Source organism: Atractosteus spatula, chromosome 1, assembly GCF_055471065.1.
Source record: "Atractosteus spatula isolate fAtrSpa1 chromosome 1, fAtrSpa1.hap1, whole genome shotgun sequence".
NCBI lineage: Eukaryota > Metazoa > Chordata > Actinopteri > Semionotiformes > Lepisosteidae > Atractosteus > Atractosteus spatula.
Window position 1 is genome coordinate 51434594 of NC_142706.1, and position 13601 is coordinate 51448194.

At 36.3% G+C, this 13601-nt stretch overlaps 1 protein-coding gene across 1 annotated transcript in view; it reads right to left on the bottom strand.

Annotated features, from left to right (window-relative positions):
• Positions 1 to 13601, bottom strand: part of inpp4b (inositol polyphosphate-4-phosphatase type II B) — a 407152-nt gene that overhangs the window by 87132 nt on the left and 306419 nt on the right. The window contains exons 10-11 of the mRNA XM_088920878.1: positions 2459 to 2570; positions 517 to 589 (exon numbers count right to left, since the gene is read on the bottom strand). Coding sequence (XP_088777004.1) covers positions 517 to 589; positions 2459 to 2570 — 185 coding nt within the window. The remainder of the gene's footprint in view (positions 1 to 516; positions 590 to 2458; positions 2571 to 13601) is intronic.

Here is a 13601-nt window from a genome sequence, read left to right on the forward strand (position 1 = left end):
TCATTTGTGATTTGACAAGGCTGTAAAAGTAGGCAATATAAATCAATCCTAATAGTGGTAACTTTTTTTCACCCTATCTCAATATTAAAATATTTAGTTGTGAGGTGCTTGATCTGACCTACTGTATTAATAGCTTGTTTTGAAAAATAATTTTGCCATCTAAAACTAATATTGGGATTATAAGATGTTTATCTGTCACCTTGACCCAGCTCAAACCTGAGCAGAAGAGGGTTATGAGCAGTGTCAGAAAGACTCAGTTTTGAAATGGTATGGATTACATAACAAGGGAGAAGCATATTTTGTCATTTAACTTCTTAACATCTTGGTATTGATAGGGTATCAATAAAATCTCCACACTATTCATTATGGTCCTGTATGTCAAGCAATTAAAATGGATTGTATTAAAATGCTACATTTTTCAAAGAGAACTGTCACATGATGAGGTCAGCAGGCAACATCAAAATTGCAAGAGTGATAATATTGGAAAACATAAAAGGCAAAATCAAATACACATACCAGCATTCATCAGAGGGCTGCCAGCTTTGTCATTTGTCGTTCCATGTGAAGCTGACTCACACACTAGGGTACACTGCAAGAAAGAAAAAAGCTTTTGTTTCCAAATACTGATTCTAAAAAGATATCTCCTTTTTTTCCAATTACTCATTTTTAATCCTAGAAATAGAATATGTTTTTTGCAAGCCTGTGATGTTCATGTCTTTCATCTATGAGAGATTCTCAACAGCCCTGAGCCTGTCCTGGAAGTCTAGGACTACGCTAGGATTTATGCTACAGTGGGACAGCACACCATTGCAGGATACCTGTACACAGAAAAATGTCAAGTTATAGATACCAGCCAACCAAGCCACCGTGTCTTTGGCAGGTGGGTGAAAACCATGTAAATACAGGGCTTTCTCAAGGTGCTCCAGTTTCCGTGCACACTCCACCCAATAATGTTTGAGAAGTGTTTGAATGGGGACAGCGTAGCACAATGAGTACATCAGACACATGACTGCTGCGCAGTGGGTTCCCACTGCAGACACTCCTGTTGTACCTTGAGCAATGTACATTATTCTGGTCGCCCCAGTCTACACAGCCATATGAATGGGGACTAGCATTTCCTTACTTTAAATACTACTAATCTTTGCTAGACAGATTTGTTGGTCATCCAATCCTGAGGTTGTCAATTACTGATCATGTTTTTGCTATTAGACACTGTACATTAAAAATCTAATGATTATGCAGAACACAATTCTTATATTCTCTACCGAATTGAGCCTTTGTTCTCTTAATAATAACCCTAATTCTAATAGTTAGCTGTTAGCAGTCAATCCTTGTAGATCTCTGTTTTGCAGTATGAAATATAACTTTGGATGTGTAGAAAGGAAGAAAGGATGTTCGCAATGAGGGACACCTGATACAAGTTTAATCACATTTGATGGATTAGTTACTGCAACACTGCATATTGGCTGTTCGGGTTTTGTTATTATGTTATCATGTTTTTAAAATATTTTGATCATATTCTGAAAGATTGGTAAATAACAACAAGGTCAACTGAATGAATAGTTGCCAAAGTTCTTATAACAGAATAATGCAGTAGTGGAAGCTTTGCATGAATTTGCATATTCTACTTTTAACTCCTGAATGTGGTTAAAGACTATTTCACAGCAATGTTTACAAAAATATTCTCCTGCATATAAGATGTGTATGAGAAGAATAAGAACAATGTTACCACTTTCAATTTGCTGGCTGTTTGGCGGTGTAATTAGTGAGACAAGACATGATGCAGAAGTTATCACTATAATTCAGGCAAATTCATTTTGACATGCAGGGCTTGAAGGCAATCAAGTGTGATGCTGTACGCTTTGGGGGCAGGGCACAGGCTCAGCCACCCATATAAGGACCACAGTAAATTACATAACTAGCATTAGAATAGCACTTGGGAAAGGAATTGAAGGCAGAAAGGCTTGATAATACTGCAATGTTTAATTTTTACAGAGTAAAACAAATGTTTTTATAATTGTCACAAATACATGAACTTACTCTTTTTTGAAAGACGTCTATTCTGAGTGATTACTCCAACTGAACAAGTAAGTACTGTATTCTAATACCATTCCACATTTCACAGTGACACTGTCAATTTGTTTTGAGCCTAACCTATTTACAGTATTTGAAGATGCAACTGAGCTAGCAAGTTTGCCTGAACTATGGATTTGCACAGGTTTAGGAGCAACAGTTTTATCTAAAGAGTACAAGGAACAGCAGCCTCAAACACACATACAGTACTCTACACACATGTATGCACACAGATACTCACTCAGGGCTGTCTCAGGCAGATGAATCTCATTTAGTCACTCAACTAATGACATTTTAAGCCCTATAGTATTAAAAGCAATTCAGGCATCTGGAAGAGCCAATCAGTTGTAATTTAATTTGTGCAGCCAAGTGGCCAAGATCATACCTTCTGTCCCTGTGCATCTGTTGCAATTTGATCCACTTCTCCATCCTCTATCTCACCCATCCTGAAACGGCTGACCACTACAGTGCCCACAGTGTTGGTACCATCTGATGTCCTGAAAGAGGCAAAGAGAAGGGGAAGTTGCTGAAATTACAATATAATTGACTTGTCAGGGCTGAAAGCAAATTACATTATTTTATATCACTTTTGACTGCTTTTTTTCCCCCACTTCATTGCCAGGGATTGCATGGCGATTATAATTACATCGATGTAACAGTCTTTTTAAATGAAGAAAAATTACCCTTCCACATCAAGCAAGCACTTTTAATAATTGTGATTGATCTTCTTCAAATCATCTCTTTCCCACTTGCACTTCATAATTAGCAGATAAGCAAGCAGTACATTGGCTAAAGCCACTTAGGCTGGGAGGTAGGGATACTAAGATAAAGAGAAGAGCTGGTTGCTTCTAACAATGCACAGCAGGCTTTATTTTTACCTCCACATTTCCATAAAGATGCAGCTGCTCCTGGTGTATCCCTGAGCTAGGGGGTTGGTAAGTGAGGTGGACTTAAACCTCTACACACGCTAACAATGCCATCCCACAGCAGGGAAAAAATGACCTGGATTTTATACAGCTTGTATTGTTGAGAGTATAAAAGCCATAACATAAGTGTAATATAATATACATTATATATCACATTACTCACAGTGTCTGTATATCCACATACTGTAGATGCATACAGCAAAGATGTGTACGAAAGTAACCAACCAGAGGAGCAGTGGAAAAGCTGACAATTTAGCTTTTTCCACTGATTGCAAGGGAGATGTGAGTTGTTTTGTGATTGACCTCAAATTAACTTTCACAGCCTGAAAGAGAGGTGAAGGATCCTTCCTCCCACACATGGCAAAGCTACAGCTACAGCTGGTATTAAATCATGCCTTCAGATGGCTTGTGAGCACATTCTGTAAACTTATAATTGGCTTTTGGCCTCCTTATGACAGCAGTTAATCAAGGACCTTTGTTTAAATGACAAAAAAGACTAAATGAATGTGCTGAACCTTTACTTAAATGAAGAATTGTTCAATGATTAAATATTAAAAGCATGCCTTTAGATTTCTGTATGTTGGCAAAACGTTTTTGAGAATGGAATTTTGTTATTTTGTAGCATTGTGTTACAATGTTTACTTTTCAATGCGCATCACAAAAAGTTAAATAAACTGATTATGCATATTTTAAATACTGATTAAATGTTTTGGTGGCACTGTAATTAATTGATTACTCATAATTGACTGTGATACACTCAAGTGGCTGTGACTGTGGCACAAGCACTATATCACTTCCTTAGCAAGAAAACTGATTGGGCAAAGGCGATGTAATTTAACCCGTTGAATGTCAAGTTTGGTGTAAATCTAGAAAGAGAACTACTCCTTTGTACAACCAGCATGTCGGAGGCTCAACAAATCTGCACAGTGACACACATCTGTTGTGTTTACAGGTGTCAGATCAAGTCCTCACCTGCCATCCTTAGTGCAGGCTCAACTTTAAGTGACAACATCTCAACAGAACAATGCATATCCTTGTGTGGCTTGTATAACTATTTTTTTGTGTAAAATAAAAATGTGCAATGGATGCCCAGCCCTATTCAACTAAAATAAACATTTCTGAGTAAAGCATGAGGCAACATGTGGCATCTAGGGCTCAGAGACCAGTGAACAGGCACATGCTTGTCCAAGCTATACAAGAGGAATGGGACCGAATCCAACAAGTTGGGGGTATAAGATGTACAGTTTGTATTGCTTCCAACAGCACAGTAGATACGTAATTTACTAGTCTGTAGCTTTCACAGTAGCCCCCTTGTTGATCCTCTCTGTTAATTAGAAATGTTAATTGGCACAATAATAAACATACTGTACCTATGCCATGGCTATGCAATAAAATACCAGTGCACCCGCTACAGAAAAGATTTTCATTGCAAATTTGTTGTAGATATAACTGATCTAATTCTAATGTATTGTACTGATCTAATGTAGATATAATTCTGATTCTAAATGATGACAATCAATTAGCAATAAACACATGACTAAAAATCTCACATTTCTGCAAAGAAATGACCAATAATTACAAAATAACACAAAGCTTTAGGGTAATATTGATTGAAAACAGGTAAATATTGATCTTATTTCTTATTGCACATAAGTTATTGTCCTTCTCCTCTAACCAGTTTTTACTTACTGTATAGTACATAATTTAAATCACATTTCCAAGGGTATGAAAAAGCTAAAATAACACACAAAACACATCAAAACTTCACAATTCATTATTTATAAGTACAGTGTGGAGAGATGTAAAAAATCTACGCTTAGTAGATTTTCAACATAGTGTTAACAGCAATGACAAGGAAAACAGCCAGACAGAACACGATATATTGTAAATATGTATATGTGACAGATCCCTCTTTGATGATATCAAGCATTAGGGAACCTGCATGCATTAAACTCCTTTTGACCTTAAATTAGGTGGTGACGGGCCCGTCACTTGCACCTGTAATCTTCTCATCCTAACGAGTAGTAGAAGTGGAAAACTTCCACAACTCAAGTCATTTCCATGTGGCTGGCGTTGCTCTTACCATCTTCTACTTATCGATGAGCCGATAAGTGTGGCTGCTACTTTTTGAAAGCCTTCCCCTGCTCTCAATAACCTAGAAACCTAAAGTCTCTGCTAGATTCATAACCAGCAATCTAAGGTCTCCCCTTTAGACTAGAAACATAACCTGCAGCCTCACTACGAGACTCAGTCACAGTCTCACAGACTGTGTGAAGACAGTCTAGGTTAATGTGCAGTCTCACTGCGACACTTCATGCATCACGCTACACGGGTCTCCCCTTTAGACCCAGGCAAACAGGAGCCTCACTGCAAGACTCTAAATGCCCCAGTCCCTGGTGGGATTGTGATCTTTCACTCATTCAGGAGTCTCTCCGTTTCTCACTGTACCCCTGACACCCAATCCTGGGCCGACCACCGTCGCACACTCACTGAACCCTTATGTACAGTAGGCAAGACCTGCCCCCAACAGGTGATGTCAATTCCCTAATAACCCTGTGAATATTCACACTTTTTTCTCACTCATTTTCACACTCCAGCTGTGGCTGCTTGGTTACAGTCTGATATAAATATGATACGATAGGTGATGAAAATAAATAGAATTTGTACACAGTGATCAGCTCTAACCAGATGAATTGTCAGGTTGTTGGACAAATGCAACACGCAGTGGAATTGCAGACCACTGGGAGGAATATCTCCATAACGTTTGTTTAATTAGCTACAGTGAGTGTGGACACAGAGTTCCGTTGTGCAGTGAAAAATCCCTAAAAGATTTTGCATGTGCTAGCCTGCAGCCCTGTTTCAGTGAAAGACTTAAAGAGACGGACCTGCAGAGGAGGTGTGGGGAGCAAGAGAACCATCACCTGCAGAGACGTCCCTGGATCAAGTGGGAGGATTGGAAACCTGTTTAAGGAGTGCTCGTTTGGCAGATCCTGAATCAGAGACCTGCCAGTGTCAGAGAACTATGGGTAAGAACTGAGTATTCAGCACTGACATTTGATTACTCCAAGGTTCTGACATCATTGGTGGTGGTGTCTTATCAATTACCTTTCATCTGAATGAACATTTTTTATATATGGAGAAAAGTCTAAACCTACTGCAACACTTCAGTAGTAAGGTACAGTGGTTTTGAAATTCTTCGGTTAATAATAAACAGTAACACAAAATCCATCCAATATAACATCATAATGCGTTCCTCTTATGGGTCACATTAAAGATGGAAATTCCTTTGCAAGGTCACATTAAAGATGGAAAAATGTCTGACATGATTTATCTTGATTTCTGGCTTTACATCACAAAAAACTGCAATTTCAATAAGGGTGTGTAGACTTTTTATATCCACTGCATATAGCACTACCATGTTTATGTCTCTTTAACAAACAGTCATCTAGGCAGTTTTAAGAAGTCTATAAGGTAACCACCACAGGCATTCTGAGGCTAACAAGCGAATGTCGACATACAGCCACAGTACAAACTACTGTAACCTAAATGAAAAGAGAAACTGAAGATAAAGAGTGAGGGAGGAGGGAAATAGCTACAGTATTATAAATCTTGTCTTCTGCATAAAGAACAGGTAGTCCTGAAGAAACGGTTCACAATTCATAGTCTCGTTCATTTTGATTACTTTTTGAAAGCATTTATATTTAATGAAAACATTAAGAATCCTGTCACTTGGAGAAAAAAGGTTAAGTGCTTCAATTATGGAAGAGTTCCCTGATAATTACATGTAACTACAGCACTTTGTCATGAAAATGCAAACCTGCCTTTTTCAGTACAATAGTTATCTGGTAAAAACTAACATCAGACACAAGTATTTTATTTTTGTTTTGAAAAGAACAAAACAAAATACAACATTCCAAATCACAAATAGAATATGTACTCAATATGTACACATAGTTAAATATTTAGTGATGAAAAGTGTTAAATATTTTAAAGATTTTCACATGAAATGAAATGATTTGTGAATTAAAATTCATGTGAGTAAAAGGAATGTACACAAATAGAAATGTCAAGTTTCAAAATATTAACATGTTTTGAAATTTCAATACTAACATTTAACTCCAGGGTTTGGGAGCTTAATTCAGATATGGATAAGCATATAAATATGTTAAAACATTTAGTACTCCTCAGGGATTATAACCATAATTTGGTTACAGAAACCTCTTAAACCTTTCTTCAACCAGGTTAGCTCTGAAGCAAAGTACAAGTCAGTTGTGATAACTATATATCAGGAAGTTCTAAAGAGACTATATGCAGCTTCTGTACACCTCTCTTCTGAGTCAAACAGGAAAAAACAAACTCAGGTACAAAGTGTAAAGACAATTTGCTACACTGCAGTATCAGCTTGTATCAGTTTTTGCAAAAAACAAAATGAAAACAGAAGAGAAAATTGTCTCTATACTTCCATTTTTGCTAGAGAAATGGAGGTTTTAAATTCATAGGTGAGAAAGTTAAACTAAAACTAAACATCCACACAGCACTTAAAAAACACATTGACTGCTACACTGTATAGTGGAGCAGCCAAAGCCAAAAACACAGCCCATTCCTCAAGGCAAACAAAAATCTGCAGAGATGTTAGCTTAGAAGGCATGCTGTTGGTTTCTCTTTCTCTAGAGGACTTTTCAGCTGTAACTCGCTTTAGAAATAGGTGTGGCTGGACAGCAATTATTATACATTTTTATAACACAGTGAAGTGAAACCCCACGAGTCATGCATTCATAGCTTGACACTGATTAATGTCCTAAATAAACCAGGGCAGTACTAAATATATAAATGCCTCAAAAACACTAACTCTCACATTGACGACACAAGTTGAGAGAAGTCTAAACTGATGGCAAGATTGTTCTTTTACATCTAAGAAGTAGGAATCATTTTATCAGCAATAGAAACTGAAACCAAAATGGTAGACATGGCTGGAGGCTGGTTCTTCACTTTATCAGAATACCTACAGTACCTGAAGAATTGCCTGTAATAATCAGTCACACAATCAGGTTACAGTAAGGAAAACAGAGGTGAGAGAGGTGAGAGAACCACTTGAGAAATGTGATCATAATCTGATATGCTTATCTTGAAAATGTACACATAAAGTTAAATACATAGCCTTATAATTTCTGGAAACTATGAGTTGAGAAGAAATTAGATTTAAGGGAAGTCAAATGGGATAAAACAGATATAAAATCAGTAAAGAATGGGTGACTACAGTTCAGACATTCTACAGTTACCAGTTATAATTTACAGTTTACATTCCCCCAATTTAAGTACAGTATATCAGAGGGTAGAAAGCAGTGGACAATAACGTTTAATAAATCAACCACATTCAATCATCCTTTCTTAGTAACCTATGTACCTTCAGAGGGTAGCAGTGTTTACTAAATCAAATGAGAAAAAAGAGTAAAGAAAGCAACTCATCATGATTTAAAATGATTTAAAAAAAAACAGGAGCAAAATGAATTGCAAGCAGATGTAAAAAAAAGGACATAAGAAAAGCTAAGCCTAAGAAATAGCTATCCATGAATACTATAATGGAAATTAAAAGATACTGTATAAGAAAAGTTTACTTCTAGTATTACACCAGCAAAATTCAGTGGGTAGGAAGTCCTTCAGAAGCCTTCTGAAAATATTAATACACCGTATCATTTCCTCTGTTTGTATTCATTACAGCTACTGTTCACTGGCAAGAACCAGTGCAGTGCTCACCACCTCTAAGAGATTGTACCATCAAGTCCTATGTGTTAGAATTAAGACTCCAACAGGTTTGTCACTCTTTTTAAGAATGGGCACTGTATATTAGTGGTTAGTGGGTATTTCAGGAGACTGCTGGAAGAATTATGTTAAAGGCTTTTGAATAACATCTCTTGTTCCATTACAGTATGTGCAGGTTGTAGAATGCTTCAGGATTTTTTAATCTTAAATGCCAGTAGTACCCGGAACACATTTGCATCTTCTGCGCTAAAATTATTTGATAAAAACCTTGTTTTTCACATTAACTCTAATATAAGCCTTCTGATTCTTCTATTTCAGTATTATTTTGTTTAGATCGATTAGCTACAGTACAAGCAACCAAACAAACTAAATGGGCAGGACTGCCATCTCTCACTTGTTAGCTTTCTCCATAATTTCTGCTAAGGAAAATGTGGATAGAGAAATAAGATTCACAAAATTCATAGTCACAAAAGTGAAACACCATCTTTCAAATATGTTTTGTGCTCGTCTTAACAAGCATAGGTATAGACATGGATTATTAAGAAACAACAGCCTAAAACTCCAGCTGGTAACTTGTGCAGTTAATGTCCTATTTTCAAATCACTCAAATCTGCAAATCTATCTTATTCTCTTTAAGGCTTTAAGTGTAAGGTCATTGAATTATAAGAGCAGTTAGACTGAATTCATATGTTTTATTCTGCATCTAGCTCTACAACATTTTCATTTAGTGGGAGATAGATAGGTTCTTGTACAAATCCAACTTCAGAATGCAATGGTAAATCACTACCATGATGTTTAATGCATATCCTCACTTTTCCATAAAGCTCTGATTGTTTGGGAAATTCCGGTTGCGATTCAATCCATGATACTGCTCAGAAGTTAAGTGGGGATCGATGACAACTGAATGAAAAACCAAGATGCAGCATCTAAAAACATGAACTAAGTCAATGACCTCCATCACCATTCAGCAGATGAATAAATTACATTATCAAGTGGCAGTCTGGAGGGCCTTATTATACATTCACTCAACTACTGCACAAGAAAAACCTCAGACATGTAACACCCTGCAAGGCCTCTCTGTAGAAAGATGAATGTGGCTCATAGCACTCTTATTGAAAATAGAAAAAAAAACGTCAAAAAAATTGAAACATATTACTGAAAAGAACTTTCACAAATACACAAGCACAGGCATAATCTTAAGATTTAAATATTACATCTTATTTATAATTCTATTACATATTATTTCAAAAATATTATATTGGCAGACAACTTGGAAAAGATGTGTGTGAGTAAGAATTTTAGTTGCATTGAAACATGCCTTTTTCAGTGCTTGGGAGAAATGCAAATAAATGCAAAAGCTTGACATTTTGACACAATGCATTTACTGTATGTTACCCTGAATCATATAAGAAATGACATTAATCAGCTGTACATCAGCTGGCAGGAAACATGTTTTATCCTCCTGACAAAAACAGTCCAAGAACACACAGAGCTACAAATTGCAAGCACAAAACCATCACTTTCTCAGCTCTCACTAAAAAAGGAAAGTTTGTTAATGGCAGATTATTTAGCTTAAACACCCATTTTGGAAATTAACGAAGGACTAATGAATTAAAAAATGTTTCTAAATAAATAAGAAAGGTTTTGGTGTGCTGCAACGAGAAAGATCACTATAAAAGCCAAAGCAAAAATCATGACAAGAGAGTCAGTGTGCGATATGAATGCATTCAAGTGCATGTCCTGTGTTTCTTTGAAGGCTTAAACACGGACATGCCCTTGAGGCAAGAGCATGCACACTCAGTCCGTTGCTGCAGTTGGATCAGGACCAAAAGTGGATCTGGTAAAAGGTCAACTGGGGACATCACACAACATTGCGGATTGGAACACAACTGATTTATTGTAATGTCAGAATCTTCAAAAAGGGTTAATGTTCGCCAGGCAAATACTACTGTACTTTTCATACACATGCCCATGAATACAAATATTGCTGGATTAAGGATTAAGCATTGACCCAAGCTTTTCAATCAATAGTGCACTGGGCAAACATAAAATTCCAAATAATTTAAAAATGAATTAAATACTGCACTATATCGGTTGAGCATGATAAATTACAGCTAATAATAATAAAACCATTTTGTCCTGCACCTTTCATTACAATTGTCTTTTTAACATCAGTTATACAAGCTGAGAATTCTGAGTACTGTGAAGACATTCACCTTCCATTCTGTTTTTAACATATTTTCAACATGCCAAGCATTTTAATAATACCATTCACTTAAACATTCAGTTAACTATAATTATTTTAAAGTGCAATACAAGCAATAAACCACATCTTAAACTCACAGAACTCTAGGCTCTGTGAATATATTGTATATCTAGGGTATCAACAAACATTAACTGTAGCAGACGTCAATAATTTAAACTTCCACTGGCACAATAAAGCCTTCAGCCGCTAGACGAGCTTTACATTGAAGCTATAGCAGCCCATGTGAGGGAGGAGATTAGATACTTAGCAGCACACCTGGATCCCAGTTATCTATGCAAGCTTGAAACACCACCTGCTCAGCAAGACAATTTATCTGTAACAATATGCAAACATTGCTTCTTGTTGATCTGCTGATCCCTGGTTTTCGAAAAAGGCAAAAGCTGTGGAGAGGAGCCAGGTGGAAGGTACCTGAGCCATGCTTTCTCGCAGACGGATCACGTTTCAATGTTTCACGTTTAGGTCTGGAAGAGAGACCTAAGAGTACTGTAAACACTACTGATACTCTTAAAGTTCAAGCCTGATATCAGATTTTCTGGAAACAGTTGGCATTGTTACAATACAACAGCTCCTCTATCAGGTCTTTCAAATGTTACTTGCATGTTTAGAATTAACATCTTGCAATTAATTTCCAGCCATAGAGTACACTGTATATCTAGTGCAAGGCTTGGAAAAGATCATCTGATTTTGTAAATTTAAACATCACCATTGTGTTACCATTTTGGGGGCATCATGAAAGCAGATAACACTCTCCACTAAGTATGTACAGGTACATTAATGTTTAATTATTTTAAATTGAGGGTGCATCTGTTTCTGACATTTCTATGTTTGTAATTATTTTGTTTTCCAAAGAACAACTACAAAAGATAAATTAAAAAAGCATGCATTCATGCTGTCAGCCTTTCAAATGATCGTATGCTCAACAAAGGATGATTGTTGACACTGCTGTGCCTTTCACATAGTGTACAAGTTTTAAAGTGGGTTTGTGGTAAAAGAAAGGAAGTAAACTGATACATCTATCACGTAAAACCCTTCTGTCTGTGACTGAAGCTGACAGGATGAGAAACAGTGATCAGGGCTTGTCTAGAGACACAGAGTTGACACTAATAGCATTAGTGTAACTGCAATTTCTCATCAAGCTTCTGAAGAGGAACCATAGCGGGATCTCTGTCTAGTAAACAAAATAAACGAATAAACAAACTCATTAGTCATTTTAATCAGCTCCACATGAAGATGCCTTCATGCCAAGAGCATCAGCAGCCAGTTCAATAGCACCTCACTTTAACTTGAGATTCTGTAAATAAATGAGTACAAATAAGGCTGGGAGGTGTAACCTGTACTGTCTCCTGTTTCTTTCACTACTAAAATGGAGCACACCCTTCTTCTATGCAGAAAGAGCTACAGGGTGATTGGAACTGAAACAGACATTTGTGTTTACCAAGCTGGCACTGAGCACCCCTGCCATACTGGAGACAAAGTCTGTGGTTTATGTTCTCAGCAGAGTTAAATCAGTCAGAGATATTTTTAGAGGTTAAAGATAAAGCCCAATGACCTTTAGATCTCACTTAGGTGTTCAAACCTAATGCAGAGACAAGGGACTTTTTAAAATGGGCAAACTAAAGTCTGTAAGAGGAAGGAACTTTCAATATTAAAACCTAGCAACCAAACAATGTAAACATTACAAAATCTTAAGGATAGTTTTGAGTCTAACAGCAAACATAGAAGATATTTGTCTTGAAAAGAAATGTGACAAAAAAAGTTTCAGAGCAAACCCATTCAATTTATTTAAGCTTTTCAGTAACATTTCAATTTATTCAAACTCCTCTCCCAGGATAATCCAGTGGTTTGCAGAACCCTCACTAGATCTAGAACTATAATCAAGTTTGTTTACTGCACTCTCCAAAATATAGGAGGTTAACTGGTAGTAGTACAAAAAAGTTACCTACTTGATTTTCAAAGGAGTTTATTTAAACAAAAAACTGAAAAATATCTTAGTAATATGTTTTAAAATGTAAAACACCAAGTGAAATGCATTATTCAGAATTATTGCAAGGATCTAATTAAGATTTAAGCTTTTGTTCAGAATAATATTTTTTATTATAACACTTCAGAAATAAATATGAAACAGCAGTAATTCCATAGTGACTTTAAACAATGATTAATTAATCAATGGCAAGGACTTCAAGCTCTTCACTGGCAGTAATTCAGTGCTACCTGTAACTCACTTAATACGTAAACGAGCAAAGGATAATATCACAATGTACTGACAAAATGTAAATTAATTTATATTTATAGATTAATAATCTTAAATCAACATTAGCTTTTTGTTGTTTCACAATTCCTTTTCTTTGTGTATTTTCAGAAGATTTTATTTAAGCAATTTCATAAAGTCCTCCTAAAATAATGCTTAATACATATCAGGCCTGTTGTAAGATAGTCCATGCCACTCAAGATACTGTACACTTGTGTATGCTGTATCAGAAAAGACAAAGCAAGTCTTTCTCAGGAACCTTCAAGATAGGATTTATTAAAAGTATATGCAGCATCCTTAGCTATAATTTTTTTATCATGTACAACTG